The sequence below is a fragment of the Corythoichthys intestinalis genome, chromosome 2 (genome assembly GCF_030265065.1).
Source record: "Corythoichthys intestinalis isolate RoL2023-P3 chromosome 2, ASM3026506v1, whole genome shotgun sequence".
Taxonomy (NCBI): domain Eukaryota; kingdom Metazoa; phylum Chordata; class Actinopteri; order Syngnathiformes; family Syngnathidae; genus Corythoichthys; species Corythoichthys intestinalis.
Window position 1 is genome coordinate 71,404,578 of NC_080396.1, and position 22,598 is coordinate 71,427,175.

Here is a 22,598-nt window from a genome sequence, read left to right on the forward strand (position 1 = left end):
ATTATGACTGCAATGTAAATATAAAGTTTATCGGTAAAAATGTCAGTTGTCACCTGAGCATCTTGAAACGCTTGTCTTTGTCAAAAAAAATCTCCCCATCATGCTGGGACTGCATCCAGGGCAAACAGCTGAAGGGAGTGTGTAAAATAGATGGAGCAACAACGCGTGGAGAAGATTGGGGAGTAGAAGCCATTTTTGGTTTAAAATAGTATTATTTGCACTGAATTTTTTAAAGCCTTGGTACAGTTGTTCAAGAGCAGAGAACTGATGATGAGTTAATAGTTTATTTTCCACTGAGGTTTTTGTGTGTTTTGTTTTTTTTAAGACAGTTTACAATATTATTTGCACGTTTTACTGACTGAATACTAAAACCCTTTTCAACATGAGTCTGACAACCAAGTAAGGAGGCTAAATAACTTTAAACTTTAATACATGCTCAGATAGGCAGGTATCGGTATCTGATCGGAAGTGCAAAATAATATCGGGATCTGATCGGAAATGCAAAAACCTGCATCAGGACATCCCTACTTCATTCTTTTTCTTTCTCTCTTTTGTTTTGGTCTTTCGCTTTTTTCTTTTTTTTCTCATTCTCTTCCGCTTTTCTTCCTCTTTTTCTCTGTCATCCTCCTTCTCCCCTTTTTCTTTCTCTCTCTCGCTCGCTCTCTCACTCCACGCTGAGTGTCACTCAGGCAGTTTAGATCAGACACTACAGAGCTCCACTTAAAGAAGGTGCTGCTGAATTGGATTTTGAGCTGTTGACCTTGCGTTCACTTTTTTTTTTATTACCCTGCAAAACTTTGCAAAGTACGCAAGGACAAGATGAAAGCAGAAGACCTGTACTTCAATGCTCTCCATGAAAATAACCTCACCCCCCCTTCTTCTCTTGCAGTTCAGTTCCACATTGCTCATTTATATGAGATTCAGGTAAGATTCAGCAAATTTTCTCAAACAGAAACGGGAATATATCGGTATACATTCTTCTTTTTCATGTTTGGATTTAATTAAAAGGCAAACAAAATATTCTTTCTATTTTTTTTTTTAAATTTGACTAAAAGGGAAATAACATTAGGATTTTCCAAATTTTTTGGATTTTGAAAATTACAAAAATTATAAAAACTCTATTTTTATATATTTATTCATTCATATTTCATTTTTCTCTTTTCACAATTTTTATAATTGTGTGTGTATATATATATATATATGTATAAAGGAGGACAAAACAAATGTATATATATTTTTCTTTGAACCTGTTCTGTTTAGTTGCTTAGACACAGAGACTGGGAATCTGACTTGTCTCAATAGGCTGAAGGATTATAACGTGCCACATCGGAGTTTTGTGTATTGCCACTGTTTCCGTTTATATTGTTTTGTTTATTATAAAGCAGTGGATTGGGAAGGGTTTTGTGGGGACAGAGAGAAGGCAAGAACAAACGGCAGCAAATAAACAAGAAAAATGCATCATTAAATGCACATGCTACCTATTGTATGTAGCTGTACTATCGCGATTTAACTATATTTACCGGAGGACTCCATGTGCGGTGGTGTGGGGAAGAATGGAGGGGGTGTTAGCAACCGAAAGATAAAATGAGGGAAGATAGGGGTGCGATAGGGCTACGGAAATTAGAGATTTTATTTTAGTGAATAACATGAAGTTGATGCACGTAACCAGAGGTGGGTAGTAACTTAGAGTAGTTTTACTCAGCCATTCTTTTCACTTTTACTTGAGTAGATTTGTGAAGAAACACTAATCTTAGGCTACGTCTACTCTAGTACGGATAATGGCCTTAAATCTGTTATTAGTTCGACTATACTGCATGTCGACTACACTAACATACCTCTTGTCCGGATATGTTCTTAAACTGAGAAGGTAGGCGGTTTGGCTGGCTTGACTTGAATGATCCCATAATGTATTCACACATTTTTCTTGAACCTTTAAATGTACGTTGCAATAATATGCTTCAATTAAGTGCACATTTGTGGTCCTCCCATCGCGGACTACATGGAAATGTGCGTTTTATTACAGAGCTTGTCTCCCGCGTTGTTTCAGATCAGCCAGCAGCGGGGCAGGCCCCTCCCAACTCAATGCCGACTGGAGTATATAAAAATGTGTAGAGGAAAATTAAATCCCGAAAAGTGAACTGCATGGTACCCCAAGTCACAAAGCTGCTAGATCAGTTTCACTTTGATGACATTTACGCCTGTCAAAACTGTTGCCATTGTTATGCACAAGCACTCCTGGTTATGGTTTCCACTTCCAGGAAATATACACAGCGCCATACCATATGTTTGTATATGTGTGGTGAGTGTGCAACTGAGCATCGATTGTAACATCCCAAGTAATGATGTCAGGCTTCTGTTGTTGTTTTCTAAAGATTTGTTTCAATCACAACTTGACGTTTTCTAAAGATTTATTTCAATCACAACTCGACTACTGCTCGTAAAAGCCGAGCCTGCCCTCTCTTCACTCTTGCTCCCGAGTGATGCGTTCAAATGTGTTCAGTAAAAAAGCAGTGAACACAAAACTGAGTTCCCGACCCTTGGTCTAGAAGGTGTAGAAGTTTTGAAATTTCCCGCCGGTGAATAACGAGTATCCGATTCAGAGGTAAACCGCGCGGACGATGACGTAACAGATGGGGCTACTCTTTTCTACGCATGCGTAGTTTGCGCAAATGCAGGCATACCTTGCAGAACCTGGGGGGCCTTAAACGCACCTCAAACCTAGTGCGGACAGGTAAAAACAGTCGGCAAATTACCCCGGAGAAAATTATCTGTATCTTAATTATCCTTGTGTAGACGTAGCCTTACTGCTCTACTTTGGGCTATACTCGTCGTTGCATTTTTCCTCTTTATTCTTCATATTAGATTTTACTTCTTTTTTTTTTTTTTGCCAGACTCCAACACTGGCTCAACCATAATGACTCCATTATACCAATCAGGCTCAAGCTTGCCGTTCTATGTTCACGCCGGCTTGTTCAATCACGTGGCGTCTTTGAAGAACCGTAAAAAATTAAGTATTTGACATAGAGCATCACCGTCAACATGACTCGAAAGGCCGGATTTGAATCTCTCTCCCAGTTTTTATTTGGCACCAATTGACCACGGAACATCCGACATATGATCCTTTTAGTTTCATAATAGGAAATATCTTTTCTCCACTAGAGGGCACTCATGCTCTTTGGACTACTATTGCTTAATTTCTGTAGATTTTTCTCTCTCACTATGATTCAATATTTTTTTCTTTTTTTCTTTGGCTGAATGTGATTATGTAATAACGGTTCATATCGGTAACTTGGTGGTAAGAAACAAATTACCATTGTTATTTAAAAAAAAAAAAAAAAAAACATCTTAAGCAGTTAAGCATTACTTGAGTATTTTTTTCACCAAATACTTTTTTTTTGTACTTGTGTACATTTTTTGGATGACAACTTTTACTGGTAACGAATATTATTTTGAAGTAATGCTACTCTTGAGTAACATTTTTGGCTACTCTGCCCACCTCTGCACGTAATTGACTTTTTCTGGGCAACACAAAGCGGCCGGATCTGGCCCACGGGCAGCCAGTGTGACATCCGTGCTAATCAAGTAAAACAGTTGAGTGAAGGCCGTCTGGATTGAAAATCCGTCTTCTCTGCTTCTACTCAGAAGCGATATCGGGCCGCCAAGGAGGCCTACGAGAACCTCCTGCAAACGGAGGAGCTTCCGGCACAGGTGAAAGCCACTACCCTGCAACAGCTCGGTAAGACACGTGCTGCGGTTGCATCCGTCGGTGGGACGCGGCGACTGACCGGGTGCTTTTGTGACTCCAGGCTGGATGCATCACACCGTGGAGCAGCTCGGGGACAAAGCCAGTCGGGACAGCTACGCCATCCAGTGTCTGCAGAAATCTCTGGAGGCGGAGCCAAACTCTGGACAGTCGTGGTACTTTCTGGGCAGGTAGGTAGGCAGGCAGACTAAAACGTATGATAAAGTATCAATTTCCTCGACTGCTTTATAAGCCTTGCCAGGTTTCTCTTAGCATAGGTTAGCTCCGCACCTCTGAAAGGCAGTGTCTCCTGCAGGTGCTACTCTAGTATAGGAAAGGTCCAGGATGCCTTCATCTCCTATCGGCAATCCATCGATAAGTCTGAGGCCAGCGCTGATACTTGGTGCTCAATAGGGTAAGAGCTCATCACTTTCTATTCTATTTCTTCCAAAAGATTGTGTGGTATAGAATTTTTATCACTCTATATGCCACACACTCGGCCGTGGAAGATTTGAGAACGATTCACAAATATCCAATTTCCGATTATTGAATTATACCAGGTACGGGGCTTTACAGTCCCGGCCCGGCTCCCCCCTATTTTTAATGCACCACACCTCAAGGTTGTGGGATGGTTGGGACCTGTTGGGGGGGGGGGGGGTACCTCACGGTTGCCCCCTCACGACAGGCCCCGCCATCCCTGCACCTTGTTTAAATGCACCACACACATCATACTCCACAGGAGAGCTCCGGCAAAGGGCGGTGGGACGGGCGGCTGGGCAGAAATCCATGCTGCGGTCCCACTGCCCCAAGCCAAGCTCTCCTATTTTAATGCATACATTCCACTACCCTCCCCTCACAATCCCATCACGGTGCTGGGTGATGGCTGCCAGCCGGGAACCTGGCAGCCACAGTAATAGGGTGGTAGGTGGGTCCCACACTTTTTCCTCATGGCGTGGCTCCTGGGGTGTGGCCTCCCCTCTGCCTGGGCTGTCGGCCGCGGGAGTGGGGTGGGGGGGTCGGGGCGCCGATCTTGCATCGCCCCGTGGCAGTTCCTCGGCATTCTCCTGCCTCCGGCTTCCCCTCTTCTCTGACTGGGCATCCGCCCTGCGCTCCGTCGCGGGTCGCTGGCTGGGCGCCGGTGTATCAGCGGGGTGTTGCCTGCACCGGCGGGGGGCCCTGCCCTGCCTTGGGCTTAGTGGGCTGCTGGGGATCCCGTGGCGTGCCGTGCCGGTTGGGGGGCTGCGGCTGTGGCTCGTGGCCCGGGTGGGCGGGCGGGGGTGGGGATAGACGTGGGGTTGGTGGTGCGTCCCCTCCTGCCATCCCTGAAGGCCGGTTGATGGGTGCGCGGGTGGCCCGGCGGACCACCCTGGATCCTGGGGGGGGGGGGGGGGGTGATTGCTCCCTTGCTGGGCTGCGGGAAGAGGGATGGTCTGCGCTGGATCCCCCGCCCACCCTCCCTCCCCGGGCTGGCTGGGTGGGGGCCGTGGCCCTGGGTTGGCTCCCGCGTGGCTTCTCCGCCCGTCTGCGTGGCTGTCGCGTGTCCGGTGGGGCTCGCGTGCCGCGGGATGCGGTAGTGCATGCTCGGGTTGGGGGTCTTGGTGCCGGGATTGGCGATGGGGCGGCGTAGGGTTGGTCGCCAACGGGCTTACATTCATAAGAGATTCACATGATTACTGGGTTCTAGATCACAGAACTGATTTGTGTACACTCTACCTCTTTCAATCACTTAGCTTATCGACACCCCCACCCCTGTCCCCCTCTTTCACTGGCCAATAGGCCCCCACATGGTGTAAACCGGAAATACATCTCGCTGACGATGGCACCAGCATATTAATAATTAGTCTAGATGTTCTACGTATTTCTTGTTGTTGTTTGTGTATGTGTTTCTTTTCTTTCTTCTCTTGTGTTGCTTTTCTTCTGCCCCCCCCATAATCCCTTCCTGTTCGCTGCTTTGTCATAATAAAAAGGTATTTTGAATGATCACAATGGGAGTATATCAGATTCTCAATGTGAAACATTAAAACTGTTCAGACAACCCGGGCACTTAGACTTCCATTCTCTGTGTCAAACAGCTGAACAGGACAGGTTTTTAAAAAAAAAAAAAAAAAAAAAAAAAAAAAAAAAAGAATTATACCAGGTAAAGCAGAACTAAAACACAGTCAGCGCGGTCTTCAGGGTGCAATGAGGAGTGGACCGAGAGTAAATATCATGTTCAACTCCGCTGGATTTAAAAAAAAAAATACCTGACTGCGGCTGACAGCTGCTTCAAACAACGCCCAGTTGCTAGTTGCTACAAACATACGGCCAGATACGGCTATAGTAGATATCACATATATGTAGAACAAGCAAGAACATGCAAAATGACAGACGGCGTTAGAACATTTAAAGAAAACTACGGTAGATGCGAAATGACAGACTTGCCGTTTAGTAGTTGCCGTGTTGTAAACAGCAGCCATCTTAAAGCAGTAGACTTCTCTAGAAGGCTCTGTTATAGCAAACATAATTAACTTTTTTTTTTATCTAAAATGCTCCTAAATCGTCAAAATTTTGACTTGATGATGAAACAACTTTGGAATGTCGAAAGTAGACAGAAGGGAAATTATGGAATAACAGGAGCAATTTTAACAACTTTAACGGTTGATTCACATCATTAAATTTATTGTATGTAGTTTTAAGCTGCTGATACAGAATGGGACTTGAGTATTTTATTTACTGTTTTGAACTGTTGAACTTGATACTGAAATATTAGTTTGGTTTAGCCCAGTACTTCTCAAATGGTGGGGCGCGCCCCCCCAGGGGGGCGCAGAGCGATGCCAGGGGGGGCGCGAGTGACCTCGGGGAACATGCTTTTTTTTTTTTTTTTTTTTTTTTTGCCGTACTAGAATAAAGTGTACTTGCACATCCACTCCGTGGGTGGCAGTGGCGCTCTCATTTTCAAAGTGCGTGCAGTATTTTTGAAGTAAGCAAGAGCACACGGAAGAGACTCATGCAGAGCTGGACTCACGCAGCGACCCACTGTCTTTCTCACGTGTCCGGCCGAGAAGTGCCGTTTTCGGCTTGGGATCGTCACGACCACCGCCCTCACCTACGGTTCTCCCTCGGCCGCCGAGAATGCGCTTTTTTCGGGCCGTTTGCCTTTGACTTTTAATATAGTGGGAAATGAGGAAAGACCACTGTTTACTGAGTCTAAAAATGATTATAGCGGAGAAGCCAAATCAGTTAAGACGCCACTTCAAGACATTAGACCTCAATCTCACTGATAAGTCGCTTGATTGTTTTTCAGCGAAAATGTGCCGAATATTGCCAATTGTCACAATCGTCCCGCTTTGTCAGTGTTATATCAGTAAACCAGTGAGCACTGTGGTGAATCAGCGAAAATAAAAACTTTCCTTCTGTCCAGAGACCTTTTTCCCCCCTTCTATTCAGTTTTGTTGTTTTTTCGGTCAAATTTTTTGGCATGTTGTCCTGAAGAGTAAATGTTTCTAATCAATTTGAATTTGTTATTATTTACTGATTTTATTACATTTTATTTTTCAGTATCAAATGGTCAAAAATGTACCTTGAGTGTATTTTTACAGTTTGGATGTGACTTTTTTTTTTTTTTTTAACTTCAGGCAAATTGATGCGCATTAAGTCTTTTCTGTTACAAGCAACACAATGTTAAAAAAGTTATTCTTTATTATAAGTTGATCTATGTTACTTTTTTTCTTTAATAGAAATAAAGGACACAATGTTAGGCTGAGGCGTACTTATAATAGTAATATAGACGAATGATACTATTTACAGTGGCGGCAGAGAGTTGGGGGGGGCGCGAAACATTTACGTCTTCCTTGGGGGGGCGTAACAGAAAATAATTGAGAAGCACTGGTTTAGCCTAAGAGGATTTTTGAACAATTTTAGAACTAATGTACAAAATATTAAAAGGGGGTGGGGTGGGGGGGGATTGGGTAACATCAATAATCGATCTATGATCGAATCGGAGCCTCTGAATCGTAATCAAATCGATAGGTGCCCAAAGATTCCCACTACTCCCTCTACTAGTTCATGCTGTAACCATTTGACCCTGTTGATTTGTGATTTATTAGTGTTATTTACGTGTTTATTTGTACTTGAATAAAGAATTTAAGTATTCAAAAATGTTTTTGTGAATGAATAAGTGTCAATAAAACTTAATTTTTAGATTGGTAAAAAAAAAAAAAAAAAAAAAAAAAAAAAATTACATTAGTCGACTAATCGTTAAAAAAGTCTGCTGACTAATCGGGCAAAAAATAGTCGTTTGTCACAGCCCTAGAAGGAACCAATGAACAGGAAGTGACGTGAAAATGCCCTAAAATCAACAGGAAATGACGCAAAATGTACAAGAAGTGACACCTGAAAGTCCCAAAGTGTACAGGAAATTACCCCAAATGTACGAAAAGTAACCTGGAAATGCCCCAAAACTAACAGGAAGTGACCCATAAATTCCCAATATAATCAGGAAATGATTCAAAATGTACAGTGAGTGACACTGGAATGTACAAAATGTACAAATAATGACCCAAAATGAACTGTAAGTACCCTAAAATGAACAAGGAAGTCACCCGGAATTAATTCATTGTCTCCTATTGACAACAACAGACATTCAATTCATTTAAACTGGTAGTACTAGCTTGGAAAAAACATCTAGGTATCGATACTTTTGACAACCTTGTTTTCTTCAGACACGGTCTTGCCCTCTTTGAAACACAATCGGTTCTGTTCTCCAACTCGCCGCAGAGTGCTGTATCAGCAGCAGAACCAGCCCATGGATGCACTTCAGGCTTACATCTGCGCTGTGCAGCTGGACCACAGCCACGCCGCCGCCTGGATGGACCTCGGCACCCTGTACGAGTCCTGCAATCAGCCGCACGACGCCATCAAGTGCTACATCAACGCCACGCGCAGCAAGGCGTGCACCAACGCCACCATGTTGACGCACCGAATCAAATGCCTGCAGGTGGGTGGAGACCGGAGCGGCCATTTTGAGTCAGGGCCCAGTCGTCTACTAGCGTTAGTATATTTTCCGGACTATGAGTCGCACTTTTTTTCCGTAGTTTGGCTCCGCTTTCTGACATTGAGATCGAAAAAATGTTACGGAACCTAGAAGTAATCAGTTACTCAATCATGCAGGTCGAATAATTGAGTCATTGGATTACGTACATTTAATGCCTTGCAGAATAAATTTTAGGAGATGAAAAAACAAGTCTGTGCTAGCAATAATATTTATTTTGGCTTGTCAAGATTGCACTTTTAAAAGAGCATTAAATGCGAATATAAAAGTACCTGACTGTTTCTTCAAACTACAGAATTGCACTTACATTTCACAAGAGTAATAAAAACATTTAAAAATACAATATCTTAGCTTAGCCTCAAGCGGTATAAAAAAATTGAAGAGGATCTAAGTACAACAAAAGAACAATTGGCTAAAAGTCTCCTAGTTTAATGCTATAAAACGCAAACTTTTTTTTTTTTTAATTTACTAAGCTCATAAAAAATCGTTCTAACATATTCCCACAAAAAAATTCTAAATATACTTCTTAAATAAATTATGAATACATAAACAAACATATCAGGTCAAACAAAAGCTTTATGTTGACCTTAACAGGGAGCTGTTGGATTCAGCAAGTAGACAAGATATGTCATATTCACTGTTGCCACTCGAGGGCAGTGTATCCACCCAAATCGATGAAACAAAATGCAAACACTTTCAAAACAAACCATTGCAGCACCACTCTAAACAAATCCTTGAAGCAGCAAAATTTGATTCTAAGATTTTTTGTCTAATCGAATTACTCGAGTTAATCGATTAATCGTTGCAGCACTAGACGTAATATGACGAGAAAACGTAATTTTTTCAATATTAGATCTAATATTACGAAAATCGTCGTCTTATGAGCAGTTCAAAGTCATAATGTTACATTACGTAATTTAACGATATTATAGCTGTAATATTACAATAATAGTCATCTGTTGTAATATTACGAGATGAAAGTAGTAATATAACAAGTCATATATAGTTGTACGTTTAAAGTCATAACAAGAAAAGTGTTGAAATATTAAGTTGTTATGTAAATTTATGTAATATAAAGCTATTAATGAATACAGGTTGTACGATTACAAGTTGTAATATACCGAGGAAAAAGTTGCAATATTAGAAGATTAAAGTTTATTATTACCAGGTTAAAGTGATAATGTTACATAACCTTACATAATATAACAATATTAAACTCATAATAATACAATAATAAAGTCATCCACTGTAATGTTACAAGATTAAAGTCATAACATGAGGAAAAAAAGTTGTAATATAGTTTAAAGTCGTAATGTTACTTAATTTTACATAATATAATGACATTCAAGTCCTAATATCGCAACAATGAAGTCATGGGTTGTTATATTACGAGATAAAAGTCCTAATTTTACAAGACATAATATTCCGAGAAAAAAGTTGTAATGTTACACAACTTTATATAATGAAGTTAATCGTGATATTACAACAAAAAATTCACACTGAGATATTACAAGATTAAAGTCATAACGTTATAAGGAAAAAGTCGCATTAGTAAAAGTTAGTAATGTTACTTAACTTTAGGTATTATAATGATATTGAAGTCGTAATATCGCAACAAGTAAATGGGGGGCTGCGAGTCACGTCATCACTCGAAATTAATATCTCAAGCCCCTCCATTTCCTACAAGATGGATCTGAAGGGGTGCCATTTGTTTGTGCTGCTTTTGCACTTGTCGTTGGGACTGTTATTGAGAGAGTTGGTACGCTCCGTCAAATGCGACAAAGGGGCTTTGATTGACGTCCTCACTCGAAATTATAACTCAGTACAACGGTACCTTGCTTCAACACACGATCTTTTCGATATCCGATGTAAAATTTGAATCGCCATTTGCTTCGACATGTGACGACATGCTCGAAATACGACTGTTTATGACAGCCCCGCAGTTTATTTGTTTTGCCGGCAGACGGACGCACTGCGGATTTTCTTTTGAGAGAAACACGGGTTCAAGGTTAGTGCAGGGGTTGAAAAGGGTGACGATTACCATAGAAATGAAGATGGAAATGACAGAAAAATATGAGTGTGCATCCGTGAACTGGCTCGACAATACGGCCGTAGAATGTCTACGATTTCGACGGTCCTTCTCCGACCTGCGTTCGCCAGTCTTTATAAGTTAAGGTGACAATTATTATTGTGGTAACATCGCCAAAGAAATCGTCAGCTTCGTCAGGTTTCTAATCATTTATTCCATCAACTTGTGCAACACAACACGCCTACTGTCCGCCACAATTGTCACCAGCAACAAAACTAGGGCTGAACGATATTGGAAAAAACTTTTGGGGGGGGTTTATGATATATATTGCGATATACTGTATATTGCGATATCATAACTAGAAGAGTTTTCACCATATCTCTTGAATAGCTCTGATTGGAAAGACTTTGGTGAACTCACTATGAGCACATTGTATTCATTAGAGATGTCCCGATCCGATCACATGATCGGAAATCGGGCCGATTGCGCCATTTTTCAGAGGATCGGAATCGGGTGAAAAGGGTCGAGTTTTATGTTTTTCTGCTTCATGCTCATACAGTCTCTCACCCTCCCTCCTGCTAAGCAGTGCGACCAAACTGTTTTTCTTGATCACCAGTGCAGCTGGTGCTTGGTACTTAAACTTCATGATGAGTGACATGTTTGTAGCTTTGATCTGGCCAGGGACGCCCCAATAGCTCTACGATCAACGGCACAAATGCGTTAATCATTGTTAAGATTGGTACACAGTCTGAAATGTGCAGAGGAAACTCATTTATTGCGTAAGTGCAGCATAAGCGTCAAAGCCAAAAAAAAAAAAAAAAAAATTTTTTTTTTTTTCGGTATCGTCTCTCAAAATCAGGTGACTCTGACTCGGGCGCAAAAAATATGCGATCTGGACATCACTAGTATTCATATAATACCGTTTAATCCAGGCTAAGATTATCTGTGAAAGATGAAGATTGGTGTACGTAAAAGGGATTAAGGAAGCCATGTCGCTGCACAATTGCTGCTTCTTTGAAGAAATACTAAAGTTTACGTAAAAATAAAAATCAATCACACGTTCTGCGACAGGACTAGTGCGCATGCACACATTGCGATGCCGATGTTCAAACGATATATTGTACGGGCCTAAACAAAATGTTAAGAATAAAAATAAAATAAAATCTCTACCGTACTCTCTCAGTGTCACGTCAGCCACGCGGTGCGTTCTGGGACAGCACGCAAAAACGTCCTCCACGTTAGAACCCGACTAATACGTTATTACAGGAATTATTATTATCATAGTATTAATCTGATTTGTATTTATAATGTATTTGTTTTGCTATGTGTAATTGCCATTTGTAATAGTACCAGCAGTATTTATTAAGGATTTAGTGTAGGTTTTCGGGCTGTGGAACCAATTAACGTAACTATAACGTAATCTTACGTAATCTAACGTAATCCTGCTCGACATACTGTAGGACAATTTCAATTTACAAAGTCCTGGAAAGAATTAACTTCGTATGTGTAAGTCCCACTGTATCTATAAAATGATAGCAGTACACATGAAAGGCTTAAATGAATGGCACAATTTCGGATCCATTTTGCAATAAACGGGGAGCTGCATGACGTCGTCACTCAAAATTTCTATATCCATACCTCAAAAATGATAACGGCACAAACAAAACTTTTTACAGCACAAACAACTGACACCATTTTAGCCATAATTAATCAAAACAGGGGGCTGGTTGTTCCTCAGATTGACCTATAAAAGAATTGTAAATATCAAAAAAAAAAAAAAAACGATAGCAGCACAAACCAAACTTTTTACAGAACAGCTGACATAATTTTTATATAAATTTGCGTCTGATGGGGGGCCATTTTCACGGAGGTTTGATATCAAGTTGAAATTTTAGACAGTACAAAAATATAAAATATTATGCTTTCACATAACAATTTTTTTTCCCCTCTCGCATTTTTTTCCCTAGTGCGACTTATAGTCCAAAAATGACGTTATTTAACGTAGTTGAATGATTTCATAAAGTGTTTGAACTCTGTTAACACTCAAGTGTATTTCTCAATTTAGCTTATTAGCTCTTAAGGCTAAGCTAACAGCTGGTTTGTCGTCATCCGGGGTCCTGACATTTGTCTGGTCGTATTATATTTGCTTTGACTTTCCTCAAAACTGTAGCATTTTTCCCTTGCGCATGAATCACAGTCCCATTAGTTTGTATTGAGACAGCAGCTTGTCTTTAAGGGTCATGTCACGTAGATGTTAGCACCCAACTTTTCACACATTAGCGCCATGACGCTAATTCACTTGTGCTATAACCATTGCTAATTTTTTGTTTTTACTTTTTTTTTAATTATTAATTGATCATTTCGAGGTCATCGTTTTTTTGTTTTTGTTTTTGTTTTTATTTGAGCAAGAAAACAGAAGAGGGTTAGGGACGGTGAAGAAAATAAAAAAAGATTGGCAGGATTCTCACTTTTACCGTATTGGTTGCTGTTGATGGTGATATATATTACCAATCCATTTGAAGCAAATTCGCTGCCATCCCTCTCCTTCAAACTTCTACTAGTGATAGACTCATTGAAATTCACAGCAGGAGGACGATTGGATGTCTGTTGCCATCAATGGCAAACAATGCGCTAAATGTTAAATTTCTGACTATTAACATTAAATCAGTTTCAATGCTTTTATTTTTTTTTTTAAAGACATAGATGCCTTTTGTCGGTATTTACATGAGACATAAAATATATGTATATTTTTTTAAGAGCTCATTTTAAATCTTATGTATTCTAAACCCTTGATGCCTGAATTTACATAAAATTTACATATATGAATAAAGCATTATTTGTGTTTTTATAAAAATAAGTATATAAAAATAGTATTAAAAATATAAAAAATGTAGACATAATTACAGACAGCTGAAAATGAGAACATTCTAAAATATATCATAAAAGTATAAAATAAGTAAAATTAAATTCAGAATATTAATGTAAACTAATAATAAATTTCAAAATAAAAAGGGTAGAATTCTTTATTTTATACATAATTTGAAATATTTTCTTGAATTGGTTTTACTTGGATTTTTTGTTAAAATTAATTTTCTTTTTTTCCATTTACGTTTTTTTTTTAAAACCATTTACGTTTTGTTTTTTTGTTTGTTTTTTTAAATTCAGGATATTACTATTTTTTAAATTGTTTCTTTTAAATGATAATTAAGGAATTTCCTATTTTTTTTTTTTTAATTTTCCAAATTTTAAGTTGTATTTTTAAAATTATTTTTACTTAGATTTTTTTAGATTCATTTTCCTAATTTTTCCATTAAATTTTTTTTTCTCATTTAGGATTTTACAAATTTTAAAATAATTGTTTCTTTTAAATTAAAATGAATGAATTTACTATTTTCTGTTTTTTTTAACCTTCCAAATTTTAAGTTGTATTTTAAAAAATTCTTTTTACCTAGTTTTTTGTTGAAATTTCTTTTCCTATTTTTTTTCCATAAAAAAAATTATGAGTTTACAATTTTTTAAATAATTGTTTCTTTTAAATTATAATAAATTTTCAATTTTCAATTTTTTTTTTAATTTTCAAAATTTTAAGTTTTATTTTTCAGAATCTTTTTAAAAATGTATTATTATTATTATTTTAGCATTTCCCAATTAAAAAACTTTTTTTTTTTTTTTTTTTTTAAACAAATAATAATCACATTTTCTATATACGTTTTTCATTTAGGATTTTACAATTTTTAAGTTGTATTTTTTTTTTTATGTATTGATTGCATTGTGTTGATTTTTTTTCCCATGTACTTATATATTTCCCCCAATGCTTTTTTTATGTATATTTGTGAAACGCAAATTCAGGCATCAAGCGGTTGAAGTGAGAATTCTGACTGTTCTCAAAATTATGACTTGATCAAGACAAGATTCTTACCTTAAAGGTGAGAATCCTGCCAATCTTTAAAAAAAAAAAGTTTTCACTGTCCCTAATCCTCTCCTGTCCAAGACGGACAGCCTTTTTTATGTTTTTCTTTTCTTTTTTGTTTTTCACGTCGTTTTCCATTCCCCTAGGCTCAGTTGAGTAACCCCCAGCTCAGTAGCCCACAGAGTAAAAGTAAAATGCTCCCTCTTATTGAGGAAGCATGGAGTCTACCAATCCCGGCTGAGCTCACCTCCAGGCAGGGAGGCCTGAGCAGTGCGCCACAGCAGGTGAGACCACCACCAGATCCCGACCCTTTGAACGACGCTCAAAACACATCACTAATGTACACGCCCGTCCTACGCTTGGTCAATTTGCCTTGAAAAATGAGCTTCTCCATTACGCACACAACTGAAAAAAATAAGGAAACATTTCTTAAACCCCTTGTTGCCTGATTTTGCATTTTAATATACATCCAAAAAGCATTGGGCGAACACATAAGTACGTGAAAATAGTTGTAAAAAATATTTACTGTGTATGGGGGTGGGGAATCACTAAAAATAAGAAAAATCCTAAAATTAATTAAAAAAAAAAAAAAAAGTCAATGTAGAAAGTTATTTAAACTGAACAGAACTGGTTGACAGCCAATCGCAGTATTTATTAAAAAAAAAAATTTTTTTTTTTCCATTTTCAATTTTTTTCAGTGAAAAGATAATTTTTATAAATTAAAATTACAACTTTAATCAATTAAATTAAATAAAATTCAAATTAACATTTAAATTCAAATAAATAAAAAATCACTTAAAATGAGGAAAATCCTAAAATGAAAAAAAAACTAAAAAAAAAAAAAATAAGTTGATATTATATATAATATAATATATAAAGCTGTAAATGCTCCGAAGATCGGAAATACTGGCTGCAAAAGCTCTGGTTTCAAATGAGTGATCATTCCTTCACCCGTCTTGCTCAAATAAATTGGACGTCTAGCGCCGTCAGTGGCAGTTAATAAGCTAAGATATAAGATATCGAACAGATATATACGGTCGTGGACTTATTAGACATAAAATGGCAAATTGTATTGTGATGCCCTACTGGATGCTTTCATAATGATGAATGTAACAACTTCGAGGTTTTCCAAATAAAATAAACATTCTGCGAAAAATAACAGAACAACTTCAACATAAGTTACAGAAAATAAATATAAATTGGAATGAGCATAAATGTCTATAATTGAAAAGAAGGAATCATTCACAATGAAATCACTTTTACAGTAGTTACACCAAAGAGCCCCAAGTGGGCGACCAAAGCATGACAAATACAGGCAGGTAATCGTAGGACATGCCAATGCAACGATACTTCCCAAGATGCATTTTTCTTGGCTTTTGCGGTCTATTACTTTTGTACTTTTCTTAGTGACTATTTCTTTCTCGTAACGCAGTGGTTATATGTAATGATTTTATCATTTTCAATCATTTCTTTCATTTTTGCACCATGCTCCATTGCAAATGGTCAGCTCACATATCAAATCCCAAGCATTTTAGTTTGGAGACACCTTACGCTCAATAAGTATAACTGCTGTACTAAGTTGTCGCCAACCTTTGTGCAAAGGCAGAAGGCCTCTAATGGCATCATGCATATTGGGCCAAAACCGATGACGAAAAATAAACATCGATACTATCCGATATCATTTTAAAGTGGCTTTTATTGGCCAACGTTGTCGGCTACCCGTTATTATATGACAACTCTTCTTTGTTTATTTAAAATATTCCAATTTTAGCTGTGTTTTTACAATTTAATCGTTAATATTTATTGTTTTTAAAATTATTACTGTATTTATCCACTTATGTATTCCGCCAATGCATCATGATTATTTTTAAAATCGAAAGTCAGGCATCCAGGGGTTTTAAAGAAAGTTGCTTTTTACTTAGACAGGGAGTCCTCGGGTTATGATGTCCTCAACCTACGACATATTGACATTATGTTCGCCGTTGAGTCCATGTGCTATAGTTTCTGCTTAGGTAGTGCATAGTGCTTGTCTGTGTTTGTGCGCCGGCCGTGAGTACCTTTGCCCTTTCTGACCTCCAAATTTCACATGATGGCCCCGAAGAAGAAAGACGGGTCTTCTACGTCAAAAGAAATTACCAAAAGAATAGATATTACCATTGAAAACGAAGCTTACCATCATAAAACGATTAGAGAATAGGAAGTCTCCTAGAAGTTAAACCATCGTGTAAAAAATGCAGTTTTGTGATCACAGTCGCTGACAGTCAAAACAACTTCCGGTTCAGCTAAAAATAAGGACAGTAATGTAACAAATCGGGCTGCGTGTATGCTTCAGGTTGCAATGGTAATGTGATGAAACCTGTGTTTTCTTGGCTGTCCCTAAATGCGGCGTGTGTGTGACTGGAGTGAGAAAACTGTTCACAGTAGTCATGTTTGGTTGCAAATGTACCATTGAGCTTCTTATATTTTTAATTGAATGTATTTTACTTTTTTATACAAAGTATTTTGTTATATATTTTAACTAGGGCTGTCAAAATTATCGCGTTAACGCGCGGTAATTATTTTTTTTGATTAATCACGTTAAAATATTTGACGCAATTAACGCACATGTCCCGCTCAGAAAGTATTCTGCCTTTTGGTAAGTTTTACAGCAAGACTTTTTGTGCTGTCCAACAGCGAACTCTTGTGGTCGCTTTGCGACATGGTTTATTGTTTTCTTTCCAGTTCATTATGGCTGCACGACGTCTCGGGCTGATAATGTTGTGCTTATATGATCCTTGGACAAGGTTTGTCCGTAAGTATGGTTGTTGTAAAGAATGTACAGGTACATATTATGTTAGTAAGCGAAATGTTATATTTTTTGTATGAGACTCTTTTTGTTTATGTTTAGTCAGGGGTTCCCAACCTATTCCACTAAGGCACACTGTGGGTGCAGGATTTCATTCTTACCAAACAAGATGACAACACTTTTTCCCCAATCTGGTGTTTTACAAGTGCAATCAGTTGATTGCAGTCAGGTGTGGCTTGTTTTAGCAGAAGCCTCATTGGTTCAACTGTCTCTGCTGGATCGGCTGGAACAAAAACCAGGACCCACAGTGTGCCTTGAGGACTGGGTTGAAAACCCCTGGTTTAGTGAACCTGTATAGCGTGCTAAGCTAACGTTGTTGCTAATGCAATGCTTGTGTACTTTTTTGTTTGTTTGTAGTTTTACGACGGTCTAAAGAGGACAATGGTTTGAGGCCATTTTATTAATAAATCAGATGAAAAAGGAAGTCTAATCATTAAGGCGTCGTTCACTAGCTGTCTAGCTTTGGAAAAAGTAGACGCTTCGGAGTGAGGACAGCATAGACAGATTTAAATGACAGTAGAGTGAAATGCCCACTACAGTCCTTTTGTACCGTATGTTGAATGTATATATCCATCTTGTGTCTTATCTTTCCATTCCAACAATTTATTTTACAGAATATATATATAATTTACAGAAAAATATGGCATATTTTATAGATGGTTTGAATTGCGATTAATTGCGATTAATTACGATTAATTAATTTTTAAGCTGTAATTAACTCTATTAAAAATTTTAATCGTTTGACAGCCCTAATTTGAACTTAAACAATGAAATCCCACTTAACGTGGGAGTTGACCTATTGCTAAGCCATTCCCCTTGGAAAACTTCAGTTCAACCCAAGGCTCAACCCAAGGTTCTGTCAAATTATCTGTCACCGTGACTTTGGCGTGGTTTGGATTTTCAATATTATCCAGAGGTGCTAAATAAACAACTTCCATCATAAACATTCATGTGCAACATGAATATGGCGTGAATAAATGCTTAAGATGTTAAAAGCGGCGTGCAGTCAAGTTGACCGGAACCACATGCTAGGAGGTGTTTGAGGAAAACTGCTTCATGTGTGTCCGTGACCAAACACATATTCCTTTCTTCATAGCAAGTTTGTATTGTTTACTTTTGGACTTTCAGTGCTGGGCTCTTGACAGCTTAGATTAGATCTATTTTGTTCTATTTGTGTAGTGACAGGCTCGTAAGCAAGTAGGCAGTTAGCAAACTAACGGTAATAGTTAAGTCTACGTTTCTACCAAGGGCGTAGGTTTGGTCTCAAAATTGGTAGGGACGATATTACCGTAATGCACATAATGCAAACAATGATCCAAATAAGGGATGACTAGCTTGACTTCGTTGTTCCTTGTGGCGGCTAGCCTGACCGCAGTAGTTATGGCGTTAGCAAGTTTAATGTTATGCTAACTGTTGCAGGTCAGACTTTCAGTAGCAAAAATAGTGGTGTTTCCCCCACCTCCACAACATTGATGTCTTTTTACATGACCTAAAGTGGCTGTTGCTGGCCCCAAAAAAAACCCTTGCAATATCCCTCCTCTCCGAAAGGGGTAGCATATTGTCGACATGAATCTGTTGGGGTTGTGTGAGTATGTCTGTGTGTGTCTTTATGGTGGGACGGGGGGCTTCAAGTCATCAGCCAACCAAACGTTCGTTTGAGGGGAAAAAATGGACCGGCACATTCAGCAAGTGAAAAGGGATAAATGTAAGTCTCAGATTAATGAAAATAATTCACTTAAAAATGGTAGGGTCTATTCTATCCTTACAACATATGGTAAGACAATCTAAATTACCTATATATTTGAACTCTGAATGAAATAAGGTTACTTAAAAGTTGGTGGGGACAATTTGAGCATCATGAAAAGTTGCTAGTGTTATGTCCCTACCGTCCCTATGGTAACCTACGCCCTTGGTTTCTACAATATGCTATCAGATATTTTTTTTACCAATCGATCATTAACTTTAAGCAAGCATAATTGTCCTTGGTGATTGTATTGACATTCAATTTTTTATGCGTTCGACGATAGACATGTGCCGATTACCGGTTTCAAGTTATACCGTGGTATGAAAACTTCGATGTTTCAAAACTTCAAAAAAATTCTGTTACACCGTCTCAAAGGTGTATTCACAATTTTTTATGTCCCAAAAATGCATACAGAAATGCCTCACTTGCAGCTGCAAGGCTCAGACCTCACCCACCGGTTGTTGCTCATTGTCAGTAACCCAGCTGTGCTACACGATGGCTGGTGGAGGTGAAACTTTTTTTCCCCCATCAAAGAAAACAAAGTCGCTGGTACAGGAATACTTTGGCTACAGAAAAGGTTACAGACGGCTGCGGCTTAGAGGAGGAGGGCCAACCGACATGTAAAACATGCTTGCGGTGGGTGGCTCCAGAGAACGCAATACCTCTAAAATGAGTTCACATTTATACAGACTTAAAGTTTAGTAAACACTCATGAATGTTTCCCACCAGCTACGAGAGTTAACTCCTGCGTGTTTAGTAGGGTTTTTTCGATCATGTTTTTTTGCTCCCGATCCGATCCCGATCGTTTTAGTTTGAGTATCTGCCGATCCCGATATTTCCCGATCAGATTGCTTTTTTTTGCTCCCGATTAAATTCCAATCATTCCCGATAATTTTTCCCGATCATATACATTTTGGCAATGCATTAAGAAAAAAAATGAATAAAACTCGGACGAATATATACATTCAACATACAGTACATAAGTACTGTATTTGTTTATAATGACAATAAATCCTCAAGATGGCATTTACATTGTTAACATTCTTTCTGTGAGAGGGATCCACGGATAGAAAGATTTGTGACTTTGTATATTGTGACTAAATATTGCCATCTAGTGTATTTGTTGAGCTTTCAGTAAATAATACTGTAGCCTTGCCCAAATGCATGATGGGAAGTGGAACCATGACTGTGCGTAGTGCTACCAATTCATGTATCTTCTCTGCGTTGGGGAATAACATAAGGTGTTAAGAAAATGATCGATTGCTACCTTGCTTCCCCACATTGCTTCCCATGATCTTTCTAATCATAGGGAGCGGGATTGTAAGGCTTTAGCTAATTAAAAATAGGCTTCAAAGGCTGGCAAACTTCACTCTACTCAATTTACGCTGCCTTTTATCTCTTTATATAGGTAAAACGGCACCAGTACAGATTGAACGCGACAATGCGTGAGTGGGTCGTGCAGCGCATGCAGTAATTGCATTAAATATTTTAACGATACATTTTTTAAAAAATTAATTACCGCCGTTATCGGGATGAATTTGATAACCCTACCTTAAGCCTAAACTAAAGACTATGGATGAATGTAACCTATTATGTCTGTAACGTTAAATACAATTAGAAAACGATTTAATAAAAAAAAAAAAAAAAAAAAAAAACATATTAAAAAAAGGCATGGCCGATATTTTTTTGCCGATTCCGATACTTCAAAAATGACGTGATTGGACCCGATCGATCGGCATCCCGATCGACCGGGACATCTCTAATGTTTATTGTGTCTATCGGTGGTAAAACATGTGGGGTTGAGAAATAGTGTGTGTGTGTGTGCGTGTGTGTGTGTGTGTGTGTATAATCATAGACTTCGCTATCAGTTGATGGGACACGAGGCTTGTGGCCGTTCCTTGGGGGGGGCCTATTTTAAAAAACTTAAAATTTCAAATTTTTTCAAAACCAAAGCCGTTCGTGACCTAAAACTAAAACAGGCACCTTCCATAGGCATAAAGGTGGAAAAGTATGGGGTTATATTGCTGACACTATTCTGAGCTAGCAATAATGGAAATTGAGCAAAAATAACCTAGATTTCGAGCACAAAAAACTATATTGAGCGAGGAGTTAAAGATTTTAAGCGAGTAATCGTAGATTTTGAGCACAGAAAATAATATTGAGCAAAAAAAATCTACTCTGTGCCGCTCAATTCCCCCCTCCTGCTCTCGCTCCGTATCTCAACTCCTCTGCTCGTCGGTTTCTTTTCTCTGCGCGCTGAGTTGCAGGGATGGGCGGATCGATACCAAAATATCGATATTTCGATCCAGCGTATTAAATTTTAGGTATCGATCCCTAAGCAAAAGTATCGATATCTGGAATTAATATATTATATTTTCTTTGTCAATTTTTGGGTATATTTTTGTGCACACTTTTTGTACTACTTTTACCTTTCGCACTCTACACACACGTATGCAGTGCACACACATAAGCAGTGCACCGGCATGTGCTCCCGCCCCCTTTCACGTCCCTATCCTGTGTCGAACAGCATGCTTTTCCTCCGCCCCTCTCACGCCTAATTTCTTACTTAACCTTTTTATTATTTCTTCTTCATTTATTATTATTTCTTGTGAATTTATGTTTCATATTTTTATTTTTTTCATTAAATGTTTTTCCATATTTTTTTATGTTACAAACGATTAAATGCTTGATTTCTTATGTTTTGTTGCTACTTATTTTTATTTTGTTAAAGGTCTGTTTCAATTATTTCAAGATCTGTTGTTTATTTATTTATTTATTTATTTATTTATATATTTTTATTTATTTATTTTTTTTCAAAATCTGTTTGAAAATTGTGTTAGTAAAATAAAATTCAAAAACGGAAAGTGGCTTAATTATTGGATTTGTTTTTAGTGATCTACCATTTGAGGGTGGTAACATGCTACTATTAATTCGTTCTTTAATTAGACCAAAAATATTTAATTTAGGTAGATTAAAATTTGGTCATATACAACGTGTAGCAGGGAAATGTTCAGTGCATATGAATTTCATGGTCATGGTTAAAGAGTGAGACTGACTAATCAGAGTTTGTTGTTGATGGATTGGTTTGTAAGTTTGAGGGAAACTGCTTTGCTCGTTATTAAAAGCAGCAGTTTTCCATTGCAAAGCATATTTGACACAAAGAGACTTAATAGTTTTTGAGTGCTTGATGTAGTTGTACATTAGATATCATCCGAATGGCTGAGAACACTGCAGGGTTGGCTATATATAATGAACTTCCGGTTTCGATATTGGATCGGGATCGCAATATTTGGCCTTGG

At 38.3% G+C, this 22,598-nt stretch overlaps 1 protein-coding gene across 1 annotated transcript in view; it reads left to right on the forward strand.

Moving 5' to 3' along the window:
• Positions 1-22,598, forward strand: part of LOC130929772 (histone demethylase UTY-like) — a 90,449-nt gene that overhangs the window by 28,224 nt on the left and 39,627 nt on the right. Inside the window, exons 8-13 of the mRNA XM_057857268.1 lie at positions 890-924; positions 3,643-3,736; positions 3,807-3,933; positions 4,059-4,157; positions 8,498-8,717; positions 14,857-14,994. Coding sequence (XP_057713251.1) covers positions 890-924; positions 3,643-3,736; positions 3,807-3,933; positions 4,059-4,157; positions 8,498-8,717; positions 14,857-14,994 — 713 coding nt within the window. The remainder of the gene's footprint in view (positions 1-889; positions 925-3,642; positions 3,737-3,806; positions 3,934-4,058; positions 4,158-8,497; positions 8,718-14,856; positions 14,995-22,598) is intronic.